The sequence below is a fragment of the Cyprinodon variegatus genome, unplaced genomic scaffold (genome assembly GCF_000732505.1).
Source record: "Cyprinodon variegatus isolate N-32 unplaced genomic scaffold, C_variegatus-1.0 Scaffold126, whole genome shotgun sequence".
Taxonomy (NCBI): Eukaryota; Metazoa; Chordata; class Actinopteri; order Cyprinodontiformes; family Cyprinodontidae; genus Cyprinodon; species Cyprinodon variegatus.
The window spans coordinates 956,719-983,067 of record NW_015150579.1 but is presented as its reverse complement, the minus strand read 5'-3'; the positions used below and the strand labels follow the sequence as shown (position 1 = coordinate 983,067).

The 26,349-nt window shown below is 38.0% G+C and overlaps 1 protein-coding gene across 2 annotated transcripts in view; it reads left to right on the top strand.

Annotated features, from left to right (window-relative positions):
* The window catches only part of endov (endonuclease V), a 56,786-nt gene that overhangs the window by 13,292 nt on the left and 17,145 nt on the right, over positions 1 to 26,349 (top strand). For both annotated transcript variants that reach the window (XM_015375795.1, XM_015375793.1), the window contains exons 6-8: positions 4,658 to 4,726; positions 4,897 to 5,025; positions 22,342 to 22,411. In XM_015375795.1, coding sequence (XP_015231281.1) covers positions 4,658 to 4,726; positions 4,897 to 5,025; positions 22,342 to 22,398 — 255 coding nt within the window. In that variant the 3' untranslated portion in view covers positions 22,399 to 22,411. The remainder of the gene's footprint in view (positions 1 to 4,657; positions 4,727 to 4,896; positions 5,026 to 22,341; positions 22,412 to 26,349) is intronic.

Here is a 26,349-nt window from a genome sequence, read left to right as displayed (position 1 = left end):
CTTTTTTTTAAAAAAAGTTCTTTTCTTAAAAATCTAAATCTGATAACTCTGGCACAATTTTGCCCTTAGCTCAACTGAGTTACCACTTTGCTGCAGTCTTCTAGATTAGTGTATGTCTCTCTCCAAGCTTTTCTAAGCTTTGAGCATGAGATTCTTTTCCATTTCATCCTCAGAAAATAAGTCATATTGAATGGAAAGGATCTGGGAATTTCAATTAAAAAGTCTTTTCATCAGATTTTCAGTTGGATTAGGATTATTAGAGACCATTCTAGCACATGAATTGATCCAACCTATTCCACTGTACCTCGTGCTGTTTGGGGTCAATCTCAGGAAGAGGAACCTCTGCTCAAGTTTCCAGTCTTTTCAGCCTCTATCTAACCTCATCCTGGTTACTTCGCTAAATGCTTCTCCTGCCCAGTCTGTCAGTTTAAGTGGATGGCTATGACTTTGTAGTTCTGTGGTTGTGTTTTTTGCCTTCACTAATGGTTCGGCGTCTAGTTCCTTTATATGAAGTAAGCTCTATTCATCAGCAGTGGTTCCAATTTTCAGATGATTGATTGATGCTCTTTGAGTTGATAACTTGGTATAGCTTGTTTAATAAGATTTAACTTGGATTTAAACTTCTCCGCGATCTTATCTTTGACTTTCCCTTTATGTTTCCTAGTCTTTACAATGGCATTTGTTCATTTATGGTCCTAAAGCAACCTCTGAGGCCTTCAAAGACATGAGATTTAGTCCCAACAGTCTTGGACTCTGTTAGTTTCATGCCACAGCGCGAAGAAGTTCCTAAGCTTTGAATACCTTTACAAGGTACCCTGTAGAACAGTGCCATATGAGCCACTGCTGATTCCATTTGGGGCCACACACACTCCACTAATGCCTAAAACACCCTTCATGCAGCATTGTAGGGTTCTAATTGAATCCTCTGAATGAGTGTCTCTATCTCCCTCAATTAGTGTCGGTGGCTCCCTCATCGGAAATAGCATCTCGTCTCCTCTGACGGGATGAATCTGATCATCTTCTACAAGGATCACAGTCTCCCCAGAGCATAACGTTTCAAACATCTCTCCATATGTCTGTCCAAATACTGCCTTCTCCTTTACTGTCAGTATCAAGTAGCATTGGAGTCCCATATCCATGCTGCATCTTTGGGCTCGAGCTTTTAACTTTTAATTTAGTTTCTGCATGAAATTTTAGAGCTCGCTTCCCCATCCATTTCTTTCTAATTGCTCCTCCCTGAGGGCCTTACTAATTTGTCTTTTGGCACATCCAGAGTCGATTGAGAAGCTTATGGAAAATTTGTGGTGGAGTGATGTGTGAAATACAAACCTTAAAAGGGTCCCTTCTAGATTGAGGAAAATAAGCCATTTAAAAACTAAATGAGGAATTATGGGATCTCCACTGGATAAATACGGATGCATAAATCTATTCTGCACAGTAAGATTTAAGGGTCAGATAACTTCCCAATAGAGAGAAATAGTTCAGTAAAACGAAGTAGGGGCACATCTCAGGCTGTAAAATGAGTTGGAGTTAAACTATAGCAGGACTTAGTCAAACTCAAGTTAAAGAATATTATTTTCCCAAAAACTTTGGGATCATCCAGATGTGTTTGGCTAACTGTCCAGTTGGGCCTTTATGTTGTTTTTGGTCAGAAAGTGCACCATATTTGCTCCATCTGCTTCAGTTTCTATTTGCCCTCCTGGATAAATTCTCTGTGTTCTTTGAGGACTTTTGGTCGGGCAGCTTATTCCTTCGAAGCTTTGATTTATTATTTCCCCATTTGTGGATATTCTTTCCTGACAGATAGATGTCAGCTGAGTTGTTCCTCATCTTTTCTTGAATATGTTTGTTGGCGTCATGTTTTACTTTTTTTTTTATCTTTTAGGCTGCTTCATTTTGTCAGTTAGGTTCTGTTTAACAAATTCTACAGGTGTTAGTGATGGTATTGCAATTACGATTTTTTTAAATTCACAACCTAACAGTTTATTTGGCACCTGTATTAAACCACCTTTTCCTTGATTAAAAAAAAAAAAAATCCTTACATGAAACCACATTTTGTTGCCTCTGAAGAAAAGCTTTAAAACTCCTTGTTTACAGTCTGGGCTTAGCTTACATAATCTGACTGCTTACTTGTTTGATGTGCTCCCAACTCTGCTGACCATGACCTTTTCTGAGAGCTTAATCACTTTTGGAAGCCTTTTTTTTTGTCTGTAGAAGCTGCAGAATATATTTTGAAAATTTCACCAGTGCAATATTAATGTAAGCAACACTAACACTGCAAAAGACAGTTTAAAAGGAAGTAATTGTAAGTTCTGATGAGTTCATTACAATCAACTCAGCTGAGCTCTGATTTACAGTGGGTATGGAAATTATTCAGACCCCTTTCATTTTTTCACTTTGTTTCATTGCTTCCATCTGCTAAAAGCAAAAAAAGTTTTTTTGTAATTAATTTGCAAACATTTCCACCTTCTTGTATTTTTTCTGTCACAAAAATGAATGTAAAATGAATGCTGAATTAATGAGAAATAAAATGAACTTTATTTATTTTAGCAAATGGCTGCAATGAAACAAAGAGTGAAAACTTGAAAGGGATGTGAATACTTCCTGTAGCCACAGTAGTTAAGACTTTAATAGATTTTTAAATCTGCTGGAGTGCTTGAGGTCAGACACTGAATTAAAACATCAGTAGGATACTGTATGTTTTCGGATGGTTTCTATTTCTATTTGAATTAGTCTTCTTTGCCATTATTAATAGCCTAGCTGTAACTTCAGCTGGTGCGTTATGACCTGCTCCGCCTTTCTGACTTCTGTTCTCCTCTGGCATTTGTCCTGTTCCACACTCATAGAAAGCAGGCAGTCATCTATCTCACACACTGTTGGACCCATCCCAGGTTGGATTGGACAGCCCTCCTGCCTCCTTCTGCTGGCTGCTTGCTGTAATCAGTCATAGTGGAGCAGACAGTCCATCCATCATGGAGGCTAAACTCCCTTCATCGCTCTGGCCCATAAACACACAGTGCACCTGTCAACAGCAGCCCGCATCGCTACGGCTGACTTTGCACCATCTCTTTGACTGTTAGAGCAAAACTTTAGCCCGAGCAGAGGTCGTATTTAAGTCCTATTTGTGTTCGAGTTTTCTTTTTTTCTCCTTTTAAAGAAAAAGTGAAATATCCAAATAATTTCTTTAATACAGGATATAGGAAAATAGGACATGCTCATTTCAGTCACATATAATAAAGATAAGTAAATTACATAGATTTTGCCCCTGAATGGCTTTTTTTTTGCAGGTTTAAAAATGTAGCTTAAAGCAGGAAGCACATTATTTATTGGCTTAATTTACAAAGGAAACTTTTTAACTTCGATATTTGCAATGCAAAATTTCTATCAAGGGTGACACATGCTATTAATTTATCTGAATCAATACCAAAAAATATTTTATTTTCTCTATGTGATTTTATTTGTTGAGACAAATAAATTGTTAGATTGTTCCACAAAGTTGATCAATACCCCATTTAGTAATGCAAGTTTATATTATGGCTTTAGGACCTTTCTCAGATAAAAATCTGCAAAAGCTTTAAAATTAAATTAGATAAGATTTTAATGTACTATATCAATAAAACTGGTTTAAATGTTGTGGACAAAATGCAAAAAGAAAACAAGGATGAATAGAGTCAGCTGGAGTTTGGTTTAGCTGATACTGGTGATGGATTGGACCTCAGTCAATACTGTCTACCACCTGGAAATTTAGATTTCTAGTAGTTATATTAAGGAGTCATATTATAAGATAGAATGGGACTACCCTGAATGTTAAGAAAAATAAATAAAAAAGATTTGTTACTTGCTTGCTTTAAATGAGCTTTCTCTTTTCGGTGCATAAACAAATCTTCATTAAATAGACATTTTTAGATTGTTTTAAGACAGTTTTTTGCAATGCAAAGCAACATTTCCCATTCATAAATTTTTTTTTCAGTACAACCTGGCAATTATATTCACAATCCTTTTCACATTTAGTCACCTTATAACTAAGAACATTAGTGTATTTCATTGGAATTTATTTATCACAACACAAATTGATGCAGAACAATAAATAAAAGGACAACAAAATAAACAAATAAAAAAGAAAGTATATACTGTTTTTATCACATGTCCCTGCTTTAAATTTCTGCACAACTTTTTCTCTGATCTGTCTGTTGCCTTGGTCTCCCTCTTCCCTAATGTTCATAATGTACACCATGTTTACTAATTCGGCAACTTTTAGAAACAACTATATGTAGTTCTTTTTTTTTTTATAAATAATGATAAAATAAATGATAAAATAGGATTTTTTTTTTGTGTATTAAAAAAAACTAGTGACCTCTTCCAGATATTTAATTTTAAGAAGAAAAAGGAAACATTTTTTCCCCCCTTTCATTCCATGTAAAACAGTTTTGGGTCATAGTTTACCAAGCAGGACAAACTCTGAGTTTTTCTGTTATCAGATGTTGAAGCATGGTTGCAGCTAAACCTCAAAATCAGGTCACTTGATTCCAGAAAAAAAAGCCAGAGAGTGTCATTCCTCATTCTTTCCGATTTAACGGTTATCTTCCCTCCGCTGCTATTTGTCGTGTCATGTTGCACACGTCTTTTGACTTTGATTTCTGTGTCTCTGCCTCCACAGATTGCTGCTCTGCAAAAAGGAGGAGACAGTTTTCCCCTCACCGTTGCCTCCGGCAAAGTACTCGGAAAGGTACGTCAAAGGACAAAACAAACAAGGAAAGAAAATAGAATAGAAGCTTTAAAGCACTGCAGTGCTTTGTTGCGGCCTTATTTCAAAGCATAGCCAGCTGGACTAAAGTCAGATTGCTTTAAGAATGATAACAGTTGCAAGTTACAGGAGATATTTGTCTTCATTTTCAGGCTCTGCGAAGCTACGATAAGAGCTCCAAACCGGTTTACGTCTCTGTGGGTCACAAGATCAGCCTGGAAACAGCTGTCCGCCTCACACACTCCTGCTGCCGCTACCGAGTACCTGAGCCTATCAGACAGGTAACATGCACCCTAACACTCTCTGTTAGAGTTCGTCAGGTCAGTGAAACAACACCTTGCTGTAAGCCTGATCTACTGTTCAGCTGCTTCGGAGGGAAAAGTCTTGCTCATTTCTTGTGTAACGGCGTACTGCTGTGAAGGGAGGCGGTGTGAACATCACGCTGTGCAGAGCTTTTCACTAACAGGGCCTGGGAGGCTTGTGGAAGAGAAGGGATTGTGTATGGAAAACATCAACGGTACCATGTGGATCTTTTTACACCCCGTCACAAATATACAGACTGTACTAACATTTGAAGGCAGTACGATCCCATTTTACATGAAAAAGTGTATTGGGATTCTGAGAATGATTCTGGCTCCAAGGCTGATAGATTACCACATATTATCCCTGAAAAAAACACCTACTGAAATACATGAACTTCTCAATTATATGTATTGTATTGTTGAATAGGACCTCAGGTTAATATTTTCACATTTGGCTTTCCACTTAAGAGCTCATATACTACTGGTCATGTCTTGTGTGTTTAAACATAAGGGGGTAGCTAAGTATTAGTGGCATTTTTTATGAAAATTAGTTAAATATATTTTGATTTGTACTGAGTGTATCAAAAGCAGGCAGTCATCTATATATCTAAAATATAATTTATATTGACCACCCCATTGGTATCCATGTACTGTAGTTCATGGTCTTTTCTTTGATTAAAAAAAGGCCCCTAGCATCATATATCCTTTACCTTACCTATCTGTGGACATGAGGTGCTTTGTCATAGATATCCTTTATTTTACAGCAAACCTGTTAGCTTGTTTGGTCCTAATTTGGTTTGGTTATATCATACAAATTGGTTTTTGTGTCGTCTCATAATAATAATTAAAGGAAAGAAGAAGCTGTGGTTATTATTTCACTGTTCATAAAAGCTTTTATCAAAAACAAAAGATGAACTGTCTGGAATAACAACAGTGATCACTTGACATCTGAATGTACTATTTTTAGTAAATGTTCAGGGATTTGCTTTAGATGTACAGTTTGTTTTTCTTTCGTTGTGTTTATTTTATTTTTTTACCTCAGTGTCCACTCTCTGGGCCACTAAAGGATTCTATTCTATTCTATTCTATTCTATTCTATTCTATTCTATTCTATTCTATTCTATTCGATTCGATTCTATTCTATTCTATTCTATTCTATTCTGTCTGTAGTTAAAAATAATATCAGACACATTAATCTATCTGTTATAAAACTAGCAGCTGGGTCTTTAGCAGTATGTATCACTGCCATCAGTTTTGAAGTGTTTTTCCAGACCTGAACATCCACAAATGTCAACAAGAAATTTAGAGTGAACTAAAATCAAACTGGTGGCAGCTTGGATGCTTATGTTTGTTTGTAGTGAGCAAAAACACCCGGGGTTGTTTTGTCTTGCAGCCACTAGGCTGCGCTATGCTTCTGCTGTTCTTGGATAGGAACATGAACTTAAATAAACATACAGCACATCTCTCTATCAGGCTGATAGTTTTATTTCAAGGGGAGCTGCAGTAATACCCCCACCCCCACCCCCTCTCTAGAATATTAGTGTTTATTTCATCCAATGTGTGGACGATGCGCGTCAGGGACATGTTCACCTTACTCCATCCAACCGGTTATTTCAGTTTTTCCATGCCTAGCTGGGTTTCTCTTTGAAACACACTTTTTTCTGCCTCTTATGCTTCTGTTTTAACTGATGTAAACAGAACATATCCAGCTCAGATAAGTGCTGAATTCATTGGCGTTTTAGTCACATTTCTTTTCCTCAGCATTTTCAAAGTCACAATACCTTCGTAAAAAAAAATAAATAATCAAAGACGTGAGGAAGACAAAACAAAAAGGGCAGATAGAGAGCTACCCCTTTGTGGTGCTGCTTACTTTTATGTCTTTTTGCCATCAGATATCGTGTTGTGGTTCATCACAAGGTTATGCACAGCAGGTTATAGATCAGGAGCACATTAAGTCACTAAAGCAGGTGCAGATCCTGCTTTAGCTGCTATTGAAGAGACATATAAGCGAAATAAAGGGCTTTTGCTGGTGATAAATATTTCTACCTGAAAGGTTGGTAAAGCAAAATGATTTTCTTTAGTCATTTTGAGATATCCGTGGCGGTTTGAAAGCTTCTCTTGGATGAGCTGAAGCATTTATTTTCCCGTTGTTTATTGGGCTACAATCTGGGGACTTTTGCATCCAGAGCATAAACTTTGCATCATTTAATTCTCATCCAAATGCCTGGAGAGCCCTTTGTTCCTCCACTAAATGATCTCTATTTGTTTTAAAAGTGCTTTTCTTAAAACAACTGTTCATTCATTAACTATGATTAAAAAAAACCTTATAAATGTATTTTACCAGCTGTAAACAAATTTTTTCAAAGATGTTCTAATCTCTGTTCTTTGAACACTCCTGATATTCAAATGTAAGGTGATCATAGTATTTTCCCACTTCGACTTTTTGTCAAACCTGTATTTTAGAGTTATGTTATTAAACGCTTACTGTAACCTTATTTACTTAAACAATCAGCACTGTCAGCTTTACTGCTGATGTTTATTTTATGCCTATTTTATGGCTGTGAGAAGAAATAACATGATACATTTCATTTAGAAAGCCCAATTGATTATCTTTATTCAATTACTCAAGCTTGACTTAATTGTATTTTATTGTAAATTACGAATTCTGCACTTTTATTTTTGATAATTGATTCATATATTTTCAAGGCTGTAGGGAGGTGATGTTTCTTCTTTGAATTAAAGCTATTTTGCTCTCTGAATGATTGTAAAGGAAGAGCAAAGTAAGAAAAAAAACAATCTTTCCTCCGTCTAATAAACTCCTTTCACCCCAGAACGAGATAAAGCCGACCCCTCAGCAGCTTGAGGGATTCAAAAAGTTGAAAGGAAAAGATGACATCATGGTTTGAGTCTGCAGTGAAGGCTGATGTGTGAATTCACTGCAGCAGAATCTTATAGAGGAACCACTAAAAACACTCACACGCTCGTAGAGCCAATTCACACCCTGTCTCAGCGGTGCTCCCCCCCCACCCCATTAAATTCTCACACTGCCTCGGAGCCTCACGCTCGAACATGTGAGGGACGTTAAAGACAAGCAGACATCTGCCTCGGCCGGTCCTCTGCAATCATCACGGCAGTAGAGAGTAACAAGTAGAGGGCAGACAGGGGAAGCTCACATGTCACATCTACAGTGATGAATCTCATCCCTGTGAGTTTGTGTCGCAGAGCTTCCCGGAGCCCGGCATCATCTCAGCATCAATAGGCGATGTTATTTGCCTTCATATGAAGCATGGCTCACTTACAGGGTGATTTGTTAATGTAATTAGCCAAGCTGACGTCAAGCCCGGTGTGTTGTTACTATAGATAACCTTATAGTGGCAGATTTACTACAGGCCTCACAGAAGCAAAAGGTAATCAATGTGTTTGTGGGTGTTTTTTATTGAAAAAAACACGTGTTTGTGCGAAACAGATATATTTATCCACATAGCTGCATAATCCCTTTACAATCCGGTGGGTTATTGAGATTTTTTAGAATTGAGCTGGGTGTAAAATCTAACTATCAACAGTCATGTAAGGGAGTATTTCTTCTATGAGATAAATGGGGGGAGATAAATAATCTGATCGCATCAATTCATTCATCTGAAGCTTGGGATAAAAAAAAAAAATAGCTGCTGTTGGATCCTTAGTGGTAGCAGAGTGGAACTTAAAACCAAAAGAAAAATAGAAAAATAGTTGTAAATTGGATTTTAGCTTAAGAACTAGTTTGTTGAAAGTTTTTCCCTGTAGGCTCGCCAGGCTAAACATTAAAAAATGGCTTCATAAAGGGCATCTAATGTCTTAAACTGGGGGTTTATGGTCTGTTGCCACTTTTTAAGCTTTTTAAAAAAGCTCCTAATGCTAAAGTGGGACTCGGTCTTGCTTACTCTTTATCACTGCAGATTGAGCCTCTAGCAGCAATAACGTATGTCCTTTTCAACAACAACAAAAAAGAGTGTGTTCTATCAGAGGTTGTTTTGAATAACTTCTAATGAACCTATTACAGAAAAAGGCTTGAGACTGCTTGAGTTATGCTGCAGAACAAGGATATGAAGCATCCTAGTAAATCCACCTCTAAATGGGCTAACAAAAAAGTTTAAAAAAGGCCTTAAAGAGACCTGGTTAAAGTCTGGAGTTAAATCTAATTGAAATGCTAAAACGTGACTGACAATCCGGGAGCTCTAGTTGGAAAAACCCTCAGAATTAAAGCAATTTTACAAACAATGGGCCGACAGTTCTCCTTAACCATTTTTTTTTTGGGATCTGTCTCTGCTATGGTGCCACAACCTCCTATTCACTTAAAAGTGCATACCTCTTCACGCTGAGTCAGGTTTATTTAGATGGTTTTTCACTTGACAAATAATTAATATATAATTAAAAACAATGTTTTATATTTGCTGAGGTCATACAACTCTGAAGTGGGACCAAACAAAAGCAAAAACATGATGTATTTTATTTCTTACACTGCTTTGTAATGTGTAAGTTTCACAGAATATATTTTTTACTTCTTGATAGTCGGATATTAGATTTCAGTTTAAGCTTTTAGCACTAAAGGAAAATGTTCCACTTTAATGTAGGGTGCCTGTTAGTTCCAGTACAATCATTTTACTATATTTCTCTCTATTCTGTTGAAAATACCAGAACTCTTGAATGAATAATTTCAAGTGCTGTCCATCTTAGACCTTCACTTTGAATCCATTTATTTTCACTTTCATTCATGGAAATCATTAATGAATAGTTTGACAAGTGAATCTTCTTCCTACTGACAAAAGAACATGTTTGTTTTAGTGTTCATCCCTCTGGTTAGCATATCGCTCTTCCCTGTATTCACAAAACACCACAGAAACACGCCTTTTCCCTTGCTCCCTTTCCCAGTGAAGTCACTTAAAGGCTGTAATATAGAGCAGTCTGTCAGAAAGCTAATTTTCTTCAAGCTAATGTTCCCTGACAAACTTCCTTCAGAATGCTTCACTAGTGATTAGCTGGCCAGCCGCTTGCTTCGGCAGAAAATGGCAACGTAAAACAAACTGAAAAGCACTTTTAATAGATGCAGGTTACAGCTACACCAGCCTAATTGCAATAACCCAAAAAATATACAGCTTGAGAGCTTCTAGACTTTTCTTCTAAACTAAAAGATGAGTATTTAAGAAACATACATCAATCTTCGATCCTTTAGCAGTGTAGCAGAGTGCTTCTGTCAGTATCTGATGAAGCATTTTATCAATCAGTTAATGGTGCACAAGGAGGCCTAAAGCTGGCTTTAGAAAGATTATCCTAATTATGACAGGAGAACTTAAAGACTCAAAGTTTTTCCTTGAAATGTAATAAACTGTTGCTTAGGTTTATTACATTTTAAGGTTAAACTCAAACTAGATCTTGTGAATTCAGTTCAGTTTACAGTTCACCATTCACCAGAATTATCTGCAGGACTCTTTAGTTTCTGTTATTGTTACTGATAAAACAGGCTAAGTGACTTCATAGGTATTGCTGCAGTAGCTTGAAAAAAATTCTCAACACATTTTTCAGTAGAACCATCCATTCTCCACTGGCTGTGCATTAGGGTTATGGGAGGCCTAATGTAAGGATTTAATGCAGAAAGACCCTACGCCAGGATTTGAACCCAGGACCTTCTGGCTGCAAGGCCACAGTGCTCTAGGGCTGGGGATGGTATTAATCAGAGAAACAGCCAAGAAGTCTGGGGAAAATCTGGAGGAGCTGCACAAAACCACCGCTCAGGTTTAGGGAACGAGATCAAAATAAAATGTTTAGGCCAAACATTACATCTCACCCTGACCATAACTTTCACATGCGAACATGGTGGTGGCAGCAGTATGCTGTGGAAATACCTTTCCTTAGCTTAGGCAAGGAAACAGATCAGAATTATGGGATGATAGATGGAGATAAATACTGAGCAATTCTGTAAAAAACCTTCTGGAGGTTAAACCAAAGATAAGAGGCTCAGGGGTTCCCCCTCCATCTGGACATCAAACTGAAACATACAGCCAGAGCTAAAATGGAATGATTTACATCATGGCATTTAATCATTTGTCATAGTCAGAGCTCAGACCTATATCTAGTTGGGTAGGAGAGGAAAAGTGAAGTTTACAAGCATCCTCAAATTTAAGTCCCATTTTCAGTGATCATCACAAACTTAGTCGAGCTGAAAATGATTACAAACTTTTCTGCATTTATATTTGTTAAACAATCCGTTTATCATCTTTTAAAGCTACAGTAGTGATTTCAAAATAACTGTGGACTTAGCCTGAACGTTTTGAGCAAGGACACCTCCCAGATCATCCTCGGTCTCTGCTGTGTTACAGTCCTTCCTTCACAGCTCCTCTTTGACAAAGAAGCCTGCCGTAAAGATACAAGGTAGTAAGCTAGGATAGTGATGGCGAAGGTTAACAGCTATGGAAAATTCATTGGTATGGAAGAAACAACGACATGCCTGACATTGACGCACAGCTGCAGCACACCAGTAATCTTGAGCTTGCAGCTTGCAGAGGAGGACTGTGAGCAGCGCGTACACAAGCCTCACTGACATCGCTACGGCATTCCTTCTGGTTCTGAATGGTTGGTTCGGTTTATTTTCTCTACTCTCAGGACAGAGTAGCAGTTTAAGTAAATAGTTGTTTGCAAAAGTTAACTACTGCACCTGTAAGATGAAAGTTTTGCGGTTTAAAATTGACGAAATGTAATATGTTTGCATGTATATTTTGCATGTATTGTATCATTGGTTTGTCTAACTGCTTAATTCCAGGTTTAGATCCATTACTGCCTGGTCCACTTCATTCTCTGATGGGAACACATCCATTTATAATATTACTCTGAGTAGTCTGCCTCTCTGTCTGAGTGCTTTGTACAAGGTGGAAGCAACTAATTATGCTCTTTCTTTTCCATTTGCCTTCCATTTCTGTTAAATCCGTTATGAAGGATGTGGGGGAAGAAACAAGCAAAAAAAACCATTGATAATTTCCTGACACACTACGTCCTGGTGGTTGTTGGCTTTAATCTGCGATATAGATGTTAACACTAGATATAAAATGGCCTCAGATTACTGCAGAGGAGCCAGCAAGGCAATGCCACAACCCTCATACTCCTGCAGGACCATTTTGAGGGTGTGTATGAGTTTCAAATTCTCCACTTTGGGTTTCAATACATCCCCTTCTGCACTGAGCAGGGAAACGGTAAATGTAAATGCTTTACAGCTGTGCTCCCAGATTGCAAAAACAGATGGATTTTCAATGTGAGTGATGGGCAACCAGGAGCCTGCATGCACAGAATAGAAGAGATTGAGGAGCGGAAAGAAGCACAAAGAGCATATAGGGAGATATTGCTGATGCATGTTTTGGGGGTGCTTTTCTAAGAACCTAAAAAATTAACAGTTAAAGATTTGTGTTTGTGTTCGTTTAGATTTTTTTTTACCAATAGTCTGCTAATGCAGGAATTTACTTATGAATCCTTCCTTCCTCAAAGATAAAAACATGTTTATTAGCTTGTGTGTGAGCGTGGTGTGTCCGAACCAATTTTTGGTTTAGAGAAGTTCAGTTTCTTTAACTCTTTGACAGCAGCAGGTTTTCTTCTGGCTTTGTTCTTTTTCACTTAAGTGGTTTTTTTTGTTTGTTTTTTTTTTTTTGCTTTTTCTGCATCTGTACACCCTCTGTGCCATCTACTTTCTCTGAATAATTCACATCCATGGAGGTGCTGGGTTTTGATTGCACCTCTGCTGCGGTTCAACCAGAGATAATATGCACAAATAAACTTATATGCAAGGCAGATGAAACTGAGTATAAAGGTTTGTCTTTACAAGGATTTTCCTTTCTGCCTCACTGCTGCCACGGTGGTAAGCAATTTGCCTCATTTGTTAGTATGCCGTAGATTAAAATTTAAAGAAAGGCACAACTTGGGAGAGTTTCTGTGCTTGCTTCCATTCTCCTTATTTGCTTGAGGTCTTGTTTGCCTGCTTCTCTTTAGGTTAAAGCTTCTCCTTAAGTATATCTGGGCCTCATTATAAGCCATGCTTTTATGAAAAAACAGTAATTATTATTCATCATCTCTGCAGAGGTCAACAATTTTTTTAATAAGCAAAGTATAAAATATGTTCAAGATTGCAACACATGCCTTTGGAGGTTATTCATATCCCTTGGGTTTTCCCCCCTACATTTTGTTGCATTATAACCAAAAAAAAAAAAAGTTTCATTCAGATTTATGTGATCAATTAACATCAGGAGCTGCAAATATTATAGAATGAAAGGAGAAAAAACACATAGTTTGAGGACCCTTTAAAAGTAACATAATCTGAAAAATGTGGTGTGCATTTCTATTAAGTTCCCCTTACTCTGACACCTAAAAATAAAGACATAATTTGACATCACATCTTAAAGCTCCTTTCTATTCCATGGAATTTAAAAAAGCTCTGACTCTGTAAAGTTCCTGTCCTGTGTTTTTTACAGTTTTCTTTGTTTTATTCAAATATTGATAATGCATTGATGATTTTATGAAAACTGTAGGCAAGGCAGGTTAATGTATATAGCACAATTCAGTACAAGGACAATTCAAAGGGCTTTACATGGATTAAACAATAAAAACAGAAGGAAAATAAAAGCGACTGTACGGTGGCGCATTTTTTTTTTTTTGCTTTTGTTTGGCTTTTCTTCCTTTTTTTTGTGGGGGTTCTCTCTGGGTACTCCGGCTTCCTCCCACAGTCCAAAAACATGACTGTTAGGTTAATTGGATTCTCTAAATTGTCCTTCGGTGTGAGTGTGTGAGCACATGGCGCCCTGCCCATGAGCATAGGCACTGACCCCACCATGACCCTGGCAAATAAATGGTAGAAAATGGATGGATGGATGGATTTATGGATGGATGAAAGCAGAATATAATCAAGTCAAACCTTGGTTAACAATTTAACTCTTACAGTCAAAAGGCAGTTCTAAACAAATGGCTTTTAACTTGACTTAAAGAATTATAATCAAATTTTCTGCTTTTTTAAAGTCTTCTGGGACTTTTTCCCAAATAAGTGGAGCTAAATTCTGCTTCTCCATGTTTGGTTCTAGTTCCGGGTGTATAAAGTCGGTTTGAACTTGAACAGTGGTCCTCAAGTACCACTGCTCTGCATGTTTTAGATATCTCTCTGTTGCAGCACATATGCTTTAAATGTTTGCATGAGCTCCTCAGTAGCCATCAGTGCCTGTTAATCTACCCCTCATACAAGTCAGGTGCCGGACTTTAAAGAGATACCTAAAACTCACAGGACAGTGGTGCTTGAGGACCGGGACTGAGAATCCCTGAACTAGAGGACCTGGGTGGTCTGGGAGGTTGATGACAGCTGACAACAAATCTGTGTATTTATTTAGGTGCTGATTTATTCAGTGTACAGCACTTTAATTCAGGTACAAGCTGTGTGTAAAGGGCTTTATTTAAAAAATGGACATTAACATTGACACTGGCATTGATAAAAGGCCACATGTGTCTAAAAACTACAACTTTAATTTCCCTGCAACAGATCACCTCTGTAGTGATAATTAGTGGTGGTAATGACATTATCGTTAGCTGTATCCTTTCGTCAACAGGTACAGGAAAGCTGGCTAGAGTGGAAGAAACCAATTAGAACTAAATTTAACTCTGTGAAATTTAAATTAACTTGGCTAGACTAAGTTGGCGTAGAACAGCTGACTTTCTTGACATAGACATTGCCTTTTAAATGGCTTTAAATTAAATAATTTGCACTCTCGTATTGAGCTTTCTTCTTCTTTTTATGTTACATTTAGATCTGTTGGGTGTTTGTAGATTTTGTAACCTTATTTGGTCATTTTTTTGGTCAACTCATGTCTGTTTTGTGCAGCTGGTTGTCTAGACATAGAATATGTGGCTTTATTTAAATGCAGTGGATGGGCCTGAAGAAAAAAACAGAAACATAGAGGGACTTCCACAGTTGTAAAATAGTTATTTCACTAAACCAAAAAAGGGAGAATATCCATGAAGACTGACACCTTAGCTCCTCCCGTATCAGCTGCTGGTTAGGTTGTATGGTTTTTCTGAATGTTCTCCGGGAACCTGACTGATTTAGAGTGTAGCTCACCTTAGGGCCCTGAGGCTGTCGGAATGTTAATATATAGCTGTCTGACATTCTGCTGCTTTCGCCACTGGATTGTGGTTGTCCATTGGGAGTAGGGTCAGGAGCTGGAAAGAGACCTAAGAGTTGCCCAGGGGTGGATGTGACAAGAGCCAAAGACAAAGTTTGAATAGTGAGTGATGAGAAGATGTGGTCAGAAAAAACAGAAAAGTTGAGTAAAGTGAATTGCTGAGGGAGGAAACAGCATAAATATGTTTGAATCAGAATTTACAAGTGATGGGGGGAGTGGAGCATGTGGCTGTAACTTCAGAGCTTCAGCAGTGATGGAGGGAAATGACCTGCCTCAGACCACTGGACCAAAACCTTTACTCTGTGGAGATGTGTGTCGGTTGAATTGGAATAAAGTTTTGCTTCAGAGCCAAAGGCCTACTAGCCAAACAACTCTCGATCTCTGTTCTTATGTTACCTGCATGATACGTTTTTTTATTATATAACAATAGTTGAAAGAGTGAACTTTGGCTTTGGTATTTTCAGACAACAAACACCGCACACATAGATTATGGACTTGATCAGCTTCTTTCAAAATACAACATAATCCATCAACTTTATGTTTAACCAACCCTAATTACATTTTCAAACTTCATAATATTTTCATAACTTTCGTGATTATACGTCAATAATTAGTTAAATGACACCTCTGTCATGGCCTAAGAGGGTATGTATCACTTTCACCGAAACTAACAACAACTTTGAGCAAGGAGGCAGTAACTCTAAAAACATCTACAAATGTGCAGACTGCTTTACGCTATACTTAACTTCCCTCTTCCCCCATTTTGTTATAAAGACAGAAGCAGTGGCGAATAAATTTCTCTGAGATATTCTTGATATTCATATTTTCTTATTTTCTTATTGACATTGTTTTGCCACAGTTAGATTCATTACGTTATCGCTATTCCTCTGTCACATAGCCACTGGAAATAGAAATTTAGTTGAATCTAACCACATGCGAGTGGGAGATCCAGATTTTACCACGCATTATGCTGCTCCTTATGGAAAATGCTGTCTTCCTGTAGACAAAACAATACAGCTTTTGACCAAGGTCAACAAAAACTGAAAGTTCTTTAGTATCGCTTTAAATATTTAACTAAAGCAACTTTACTTGTAACATTTAACCGGATTAAATACACCTACAAAACAAATAGTTTAAAGAGGACCAATGAAGGTAATATCAAAATGGAATAAAACAGAAACACTGATAATCTAATTTAGTCAAATTACATTTAAGTGGAACTACATATGTTTATGAACCGAGGTTTGTTATGGCGAGTAGGAAGTGAGGTGGAATTAGCTTTAGAAGTTGTTAAGGTCAACATTTGCTAGATTTCAAACATGTTCATAATGCAAAGCAGATGGAAAACGGAAACATTATTTTAAAAAAGTAATTCCCATTTCCATATTGATATCGAAAAAACCAAACCTTTATTATCATCCTTATCATGATAATTAAAAAAAATGTTAAAGGCTTTTAAAAAAAAAAATTGAGTTTGTTTAACCCATGGGTTAATATTTAATTGCTGAGTTCTTCTCATTACTACTGTCGTTGACTATTATGTTCTGGTTGTGGGAAAAGGATTAATGACTTGATCAACCCTTCCTAATATTGTACACTACCAAATAAGTACTAAAAGTATGTATGATTCATGCTGATATCATATTGGGTCAATGTTGCAATATTGGATATTGTATCAGGGATCAGAAAGTTTATCGGGACATCCATATAACTTATTGTTAGGACTGTTCATGATTTGGCATTTTTTTGTCCATTGTTTGGCCTCATTGTTATCTGCCATGAGCCTCAGCGCTGATCTTTAATACATTCTTCTGCCTCAGAAAAAAACAAGTTAAAGTTTTCCCCTCAGAGCACAGATGTCAAACTCCAGTCCTTGAGCCATTGTCTGGCCCAGGTTTGGGTTTAGTGTCAGGCAGCTTTTAGATGTGTCACTGTTTCAACACACTGAGCAAATAATCGGGTCATTTTAGAACTCTGGAGAACTTTACTACCTACTGAGGAGGTAAGTCACATGATGTAACTGAGTTGGACCAGGGACTTATACAATACTTGAAGGATACAACCATAGAGGGCTTGAGTTTAAAACCCCTGCTTTTAAGAATGTGGTTATTCATGTGAAATGCTTCTGGGGTAAAAGAGCTTGGAGAAGACGAAGATGCATCTTAGGGTAGACGGAAAGTCTGGTCAATTATTAACAATAGTTAAAATAATTACGATAATTCAAACTCTTGCTTTTATTTTGGTGGGCAATTTTCACTTTTTTTTTAAGATAATTTATCTGGTGTGAAAAATTAAACATGACCTGCCTCTTAAGTGAAATGGTAAAAGGTTTAAATTATGTTATTTTATGATTAAACATATTATTGTCTACTGTTGAGTTATTCATTATCTTCCTGTGTCTGGATATTGATGTATTCTTTTTATATGCTTTTATTGCCCTATTTCTGCACTAAATAATTTCTGTTTCTTATTCCATCTTTTTCACTCTACAATCTTCACACTGTTGGTACATGAACATCTGTAGGCAAACCAAGAGCAGGATGTGCAGAAAACAAAGTATTAACTATTTTCCTTCTACTTCTTTAGCAAAGCAGCCCTGCAGTTGTGCATGAGTCTGCATGTAATACCCTGATCTCAAACAGCTTTTGGGAACTAGTAGAAACTTTTCTGTTACATAATATAAATAAGTGATATTTATGTATGCTAATCCATTTTAATAGGTTATTTTGTGCAGAATGCAGGGATTTGTCAAAAATAATCTGGCACTCTCCACTCAGGAAATCTGTACCCATGTGGTTTTCACTCTAACCACTACCACATAAGCTTTTATGGATGGCATAGAAATATGTAAATAAGAGTATTTTTAGCCACCAGGCACAGAGTAGTGTAAAAACACTACTGAAGGCGGTGTTACAAAATTTCCCTTCCATGCAGGTTTTTAATATTGATTTAAATTCTTACAAGCCTTTTATAAAAACAGGCTGGAAGGAGTAAAAACAACATCTGAGATCATCTTGTCACTGCTAAAAAACGTGCAGACTATTTATGGATAAATACCCCTAGTGTCACGCTTCAGTGTGTTAAGCACAGCTGGGCTGCTTCACCTCCTGTTAACACCTAGATTCAGAAACAAATGATGCTAAGCTAAAACCAATAATAAATAAAACAATGAAGCTCAGTATGAATATGTTGTTATAGAATCAAGATTTTTCTTAAAGAACTGGAAACAGGAATAAAATAGAATAGCACTCAGAGAGCGCAGACTCTCCCAAGCACTACATTTTGCCCCATTTGGTGACTTATAACTATAGCTAAAACTCCCATATGATCTGTTTCATTACCAGATTTAAATGAATTGTTCTTTGGCATGAGGTGCACCTTTGGTAGAAATGTCCTCTTTTCACAAGTTTTCAATTGATCCTGCTTAAAAAATCATCAACCTTTCCTTTTCTTGTGTTTTTGTCTTCAGTAAAACACCTTTCGACTTTTTGAGTCCCGTGCTGAGGCTTTCGATAGTCACTGCTGCCACCCTCTGGTTTAGTGTGGAACTGCTTGTTCCGCCAAATATCCCTATCTCACAATGTCATGATTCTGCCCTTTCTGGACTGTTTGTTTCAGTATAACTTTTCTTTTTTAATTTTCAATAATAATTTGATTTATGTCATTCTGTGTTTTCTTGGTCATTGGTGATATTTCCATTTTATGTCATTCTAGTTGTTTTCTGGTTGTATTTGAGCACTTATGTATTTCTTGTTTATTCTCTGTTGCCGGCTTGTGCCAGTCTCCTTCCCCCAGCTCCCTTCTAGGTCCTTCTACCTATCAGTTGATTATTCAATTCTTTGTTCTGTTTGGGAGTTATACTCCTCCTCTGCAGTTACTGTTTGCTGGTTCCTCTACATTCCTTCCTTAAAGGGGAACATCGTTTTTATTTAAATTGGCCTCTTGATTTTACGTTATTACATCATGTTCTACTCACCCACATACGTTTTGTGTAATTTGGAGCCTTTCTGAAGATATTCCGTGAGGTTATATCCACTTAACGTCTTTCTATGGGCAACGAGTTGAAGGCACAAACTAAACTGTTCATAATTGATTCTTTATGGTATGCCAGCATTCATAACGTAGGCGAATCACTGTCCACCAGACAGCTACCATTTATTCATCCTGTCCGCTGAACTGCTGCTAGTTTTACTCTCATGCGTGGAAGATGTCTAGTGCTACTACCACAGATGATCTCGCTCTCGAAATGGAATTTATCGATTCAGATTAACTAGCTGAATGAATAGAAGGAGTGGAGCGTAACCGCCTGTGGCCCGGGCTACTTATCACAACTCCAGTCCGGCGCACAGATGACGTCATACACATTTCGCTTTGTTACCTAGGGAGACAACCCGGTCTGATGAACAGAGTGGTTGACGATCTTGGTCTAGTGGATGGAGTTAGCTAGTTATACATCTGAAGTGTATAATTGAGGGAAGCAATAGCTTCATCAGACAACAATTTTCAAGGAAGTTTTATTTTCATCTGTCGTATCTCAGCATGCCCTCTCAACGTTCTTATGAAGATGCTGTTTTCTGATTAACTAAAGAGCTTATGACTTTCAAGTGTGTGCAAACTCTCCACACCAGACAAATATGGTATGCAGCATCCAGGTGCAAACACTGAAGGACCTGTACTTTCTTAGAAAGTACAGTTGGCTTTGTTCCTTCTTGTAGATAGCTTCGCAGTTGTGTCTCCGGTCAAATCTTTTGTCCAGCTGAACATCAAGGTATTTATACTCCTCCACCAACTCCACTTTTCCCCCTATGATACTAATAGTGATGGAACTGCCCTCCTTTCTCCTGAAATTTGCAATCTTGTCCCTCGTTTTGTTCATATTCAGGATCAGACGACTGTTTCTACATCATGCCACAAAGTGGTTCACTGGCTTCCTGTACTTCATGTTCTTCTCTGATGAACCCAATTACTGCAGTCATCAAAGTTTTTCTGCAGAAGACACGTCTCTGTCTGGTGCTGCAAGTTAGAGGTGTACACATTAAAACAAAATAGTGAGAGTACTGTCCCCTGTGGTGCTCCTGTGATGCTAAATACCTGATTCCTCCTCCCCCGTCTTCTTGATTTTCTGAAAAACAAATCAGACTGAATCATGTGAAATTGCACCGGAGTAATCAAATCCTCATGCTGCTGTCTGACTGGTCTAAATGACGGTGGGTTTGTTGAAGAAAGTATATGATGGCATCTTTAACTCCAAAGCAGTAAGAAAACTGCAGGGGTTCCTGATAGCTGCTTGTTTGTGCATTTGTCATGATCTGCCCTGATAGCTGGCTTTAATTGTTAATGCCTTTCTCCTGCCTAACTCTGCCTGGTCTCCAATTATCACTTATCTCATCCACCTGCGTCTTTTACTTTATACTGGGCTCATTTCCAGCTTTCCAGGCCAGATAATTGTTTGCTGTTTGTTTGTTCCCTGTTAGATGTCTTTAGGTTCTGTTTTCATAAGTTTAAGTTAGTCAAGGGTTTATCTCCCCTATTCCAGTAAGGAGATTATTCTGGCTCTAGTGTCTTCAGGTGAGTTAATTCCCTAACCAGTGGTGAGAGTGTTTCAGCCTTTCTACTGATTCTGTTTGCCTGATTCCGTTCCCTCTCATCCACTGGCCCTGTCTGTCCCTGCCTGATCTGTTCTGAACCACTTTTGCACTCCTGCTGGATTCTGCCTGTCTGTGCGTTTTTGTCTGAGCTGGTTGCTCGCACACAGGACTCTGAACATGCCTTAGGCAGTTCCCCTGTCTGCATCTGTGTGTGTCAGTCTGGGCACACTTCTGGACCTATCTGACTCTGTACCTGCCTTCTGAGGATTCCTGGAAGCCTGGATCCCTCTGTTCCTGTTTGGGTCAGAACCTCTGATCGAGCAGAGAACTCATGGATCCCTTAACTGTTCCTGCCTGATCTGTTCTCCCCTGACCTGGACCGGCTTCCTGCCTGTTCTCTGGGGCTGCAGCATCAGGGGGCACTATGGGCGGCTCAGTGCCGCATCTAGTTAGCAATGCATTGGCTGTTCCTGCCTATTATTGAGAGGATGGACTGAACTTTTAAACCAGGTAATGATTCACTTTGATGGTCATCTCCTGTCAGATGATTGTGGTCACTTACCTGTGTTTCTCCCTTCTGAGTGTCAGTGATTGAGCGGTGCCCTGGCCCCCCTTCTGCAGTCGCCGTGGTCGCAGATCCACAACCCTGCACTTCAGTTCTGTTTGTTTATGGTTTTGTTTTTAATAAACTTTTTCTACTTTCCTACTGGTTGTCTCACCTTGAATACTGGGTCCATCAGTCCCGTTTTATGACCGCATTAAGATGGGCCGACAGGAGTCTATCTAAGACCTTCGTGATCTGGGATGTGAGGGAACAACTGATTAGTTATTGAGGACTTGTGGCTGAGTGGTGTTGGTACTGAAACAAGGAAGGTCTTCAACAACACAGGATCAATCTATGCTCAGTTCTTCAGGAGTCTGTTACAGATACCATCTATACCTGGAGTCTTGTGCCTTTTCAGTCACTCAGCTGCCTTTTTATACAACTTCTATAGACAGAGAGGTGAAAAGGGAGGCAAAGGGAGCAGCACTATTTCCAGAAGGGTCATAGCAGCGCTGGAAGACAAAACATCTGAGGCTCTGCAGTGATACTGTGTTACTTGGTGCATTTTTTTAATTTCAATCTAAAATTGTAGTTCTTATGAAAACATTACATGTTTTTCCTAAAGTTAAACACGAGTTCTGAATTCTCGTGACAATTTTCAATGGATAGCAAAGCAAAACAAGAAAAGAAATTAGGTTGGTCCTCCCACCGCAGCATGATACAAACATACCGATGATAGATCTTCAGAAGCTTGAAACATAACTATTTCCTCATATTTTGTTTTAAAAAAATGCATTTTTCTTGTCATAACAGCCTAATTGTTTAATCCTTAGGGTCCAAGTATGGAACCCTTACGCTTTTCTTTTCATAATGTGTACATTTCAAAGATTCATTTGGGATGGGATGTGAAAAAATCTAGTTTAGACTCTAAAAAGCTATTCCTCTTCCTGTTCCCCTCTTTCTATTTCACTCTCCTCCTCTACAGGCTGATGTTCGCTCCAGAGAATACCTACGCATACACTTCCCAGCTACTGATGCATGAATAAGACACTTAGGTAAGTGACAAAAGATTCAAAGGTGTGGATTCTCACCCATACACATCACACCCATCTTTAAAAAACTAGCTGAGTGTGAGGTTTGTGTCACTGCTGTGATTTTGACTCATAACATAGGTTTAACAGAAACAGCAAGTGACTCATCAAGGACTTTTCCAAAATCCCAAAGTAAAGTCTCTACTTGTTGGCTAAGATCTAAATTATTCAGATGTGATGTGGTGATTAATCCAAGTAAACTGACGCTGGAAACGGACAAAATTGAGAAATATATTTGCAATGTTGTGTATTTATTTTGTGTAGGAAAAAAAAAACAAAAACAAATGGGGTTATAGTCAGTAAAATAAGCAGTAGGTATGTAGTGAGAAAATAACATTTTCTGTTACATCATCAAATAAGTTTAAAAACAAAATGCAGTTTTGTGAGTTCAACCAGTTTTGCCTTGGTAACGAACCGACTTCACCTCTCTGCTGTATACTGGGTGGATTTAAGAGTTTAAGAGACTTTGACAGGTCCTCTGCATTTCCCTGCATCTTTATCTGAGTGTGGGTGGGGCAAAGGTGATCCAAGGACGTCTGGGGTTATCCAGAGATGCACAGGCTGTGAGAGAGAGAGAAGCATGTTAAGCTCAGAAGAACCTTTGATCCTGAGAGTCTCATCTGAAGTAACACACTGCGCTCCCCAATTTGACCCTGCCTCCCTCATTACTGATGAAAGCTGCAGACCATTAGCACGTCTGGTTCCTTCAAAAGTCTAATCATCATTCACCACATGAAGCCAAGTGTTTTCAAACATGCTTATAATCAAATCTTCATGTCTGAAGCAGAGATGATAAAATGAACTGTTAAGGTAGCACACATGGAAGCACAGGAGGCTGTACGTGCTCTCGGGTATTTCAGTGCAGTACTTGGCAACAGAATGGCATATCCATGTGCATCTTGGAAGCTCACTGATGTGGTGAATCCTCTGGCGGAGCTTTGATCTTCCTTTCTACAAAGAGATAAAGACAGGGAGGGAGGCTTTGTGCTGAGTTGGCAGGTATAACCCGTATTTACCCTTGCTCTAACTTAACAACGCTGGAGGCACATTTGATCTGATGTACCACGCCTTAGCTGCCCCATATGATATGGTGTAGGTTTTACTTTGCGTAATGTTAACATCTTAATCTTTTCAATGGAACATAAGTTAGGCTTTTCAGCTGGACATTGCTGCTAAACAATATCAAGAGTTAAGATTTTATACTTGTATGATTCCCATTCAGAGAAAGAACAAGTCCAGAATCAAAAAAAATCTCTTTATTTGGATGCATATGTTGTTTTTTAATTCACTTATATATGAATTAGAATACTTTTTTTAAATCCCAGAGAGAGCTAATGTTGATAAAATTACACCAGGCTGTGTGCAAGTTTAATGTGATGGAAATAGGAAATAAAACTATTTCAAACTACTCACAACATCAATAGATTTTTCAGTTTTTTTTTATTTTTTTATTTCACATAAGCTGTGAAAGTTAGTCATAAGTTGTATTTTAAAGATATATTTGGATCCCCTAAGCAAGATTCGTCCTGTGACCAAAAAATAAGCCCTTAGACAAATTCAAGCTGTTTTTAGATAAATATGTCCTCTTGGTAGTAAAGTTAGCTACAAATAGGACACCCTGTTAAATATTGAGTTGTGAGTTGGTTTTTTATCTCATATATATAAACCTAAATATGTACCCATTACTGCTAGTATTAGCTGCCTTTACAGCTGTGGTCTGTAACTTTTCTTAAATGCGATGAGAGGGGAGATTTTTAAATCCTGCCACTTACCAACACTGTGCCTTTTTCCCTGTCCCCTCCTGATGAAGCTGAAAGCAATGCCTTCAATCTGTGAGTCCATAGTGCGTGAACATAGAGGATAACTGTATTGATCCGATAAAAACGATACGTGGAACAGTGCATGGTTGAATACAGTACTGATCTGTTTCTGCATTTTTTATTTAATTTTTTCCTACTTGCTTTGATTCTGTTTTATCTTCCTATATTTTAATCATGTAAAGCACTTTGCATTGTCTTTGTACTGAATTGTGCTATACAAATAAATTTTGACTTGCCTTGCCTTGCCTTGATCAGTTAGCCCACGTTCCCCTCCCTCCTTATCGTGCAGTTAGCTTGAAATTTAAACTCCAGACTCACATTACATGTAATGTAAATCTGGTTAGCATTCAAGTTAGCAACATAAACCCAGCCTTTTGTCATGATGTTTACATTCCCTTTCTTTCCAGGTTAGTACATCCAATTTCTTTTATTTTTTATTTCATTCACAATTTTCATAATTGGATAAATTATATTTTTATCATGTGGTAGACTTTTTAAATGATGACCTTTCAGCTCATATTATCGCACATTTTCCTGTAGTTGAAAACTGAAAGTGATGTTAAATTAGTTGTTTTGATTTTTTAACATGTTTTTATATAGCATATTTGAGGGGGGAGGGGGACCAAAAATACAGTGGTTTGTACACTTACTCAAATGTTTTACAAGTGAACAAAACTTATTCTGTCTATTTTGATATTTTCAGATGGATATTTTCCTAATGTTTTTGGCTTCTGCTGATTTGGTCTCTTCCTTCAGCTATTTCTCTTCAATGATTTCAGCTGTTTCTCCTCTCCTCATGATCACACCTTCATTTAATCTTGTTTCTCATTTTTTCATGCCAGTCTCTCCTGTTGTTTTGTCTCCGACTTAGCTATGTTCCTGTTCATGATCCTTACACCCCTTACACTCTCAAAATGGAGGTATTTATTTCAGTGTCTACATAACTCACGACCATGTCTCTCATTACTTTTAGTTATTTACTCGCTTGCAAATAAAAGAAACAGAGTCTCTGACCGTCAAGATAAGACTTTCTATTTTGGATTATTTCAGACACATAAACTTCTTCAGTATGATCTAAGACTGTCATAGAGGCAGAAAAAAAAAACGGATTCTCCTCTGTGACTGAAAGTTTAAGACAGTGTGTGACCCTTGAATGCCCCTGGGTGGTAGACAACAAGAAACTGTTTCTGTCTTTATTAGGCTAAGGACAGCACAAAAATGAAAAATGGAGCACCAAGACAGGGGATCCCAAAAATATGGATCAAGATGGAGTGAAGACGACTCTAGAGAATGAGATAAAATACAAAATAAGAGTAAAAGGAATGAGACAACAGCTTAGGAGGACGGTAATATCCTTCTTACATTCTGGATTTCATTTCTTTAAATGTTGATCACTGGAAATGTCAAACAGCCATGTGATTATACTTTTAGACAGTTGTGGAAAAAGATAAACAGTTAATAAGCTTTTATGACAGGTTGAACAGCTGAGAAAGTGATAACGACAGACTACAGAGGCACATTTTGAGAGAATTGGTTACTAGAAACAGTATGGGAAAAGAAAATAGTCTGATAAATTGAATTTCTAAGTGATGTGATGCACATGACTGCCAAGGAGCAGGAGTCCAAACCTACGAGGGTTAGACAGAAGAAAACACACCCAAAATGCTGATAGCTTGGCACATCCACAAACCATTCACTTTCAATTATAGAGACTGGTTCAATCAGCTTCATGCTGTTATACAAACTCTGCTGCCCTTTACGGAACATTTCTGAAATGTCATGGAAAATGTTGGAGAGGCGCTCGGCACAAGGTTGGGCAATGAGCTCTGCTGGGAATCAGCCTTATTAAAAACTTATGGCGGTACAAGGAAAGTGGCTTGTTGCTAAAGCTACAAGGGAGTGTGACTGTTAACCAGAGAAACTCCTGTTACCCTCCATATAGTCTATCTTATTTTTCCTGTTGGCTTGCTTCAAGCCTAAACCGTGGTTTTGCACAAAGTAATTATTTGTTTTTGCTTTATTGCATGCTTTTAGAAAAGAAGAGTTGAGATCTCTCTGCATCACTTAAGTTTGTTTAGCTGT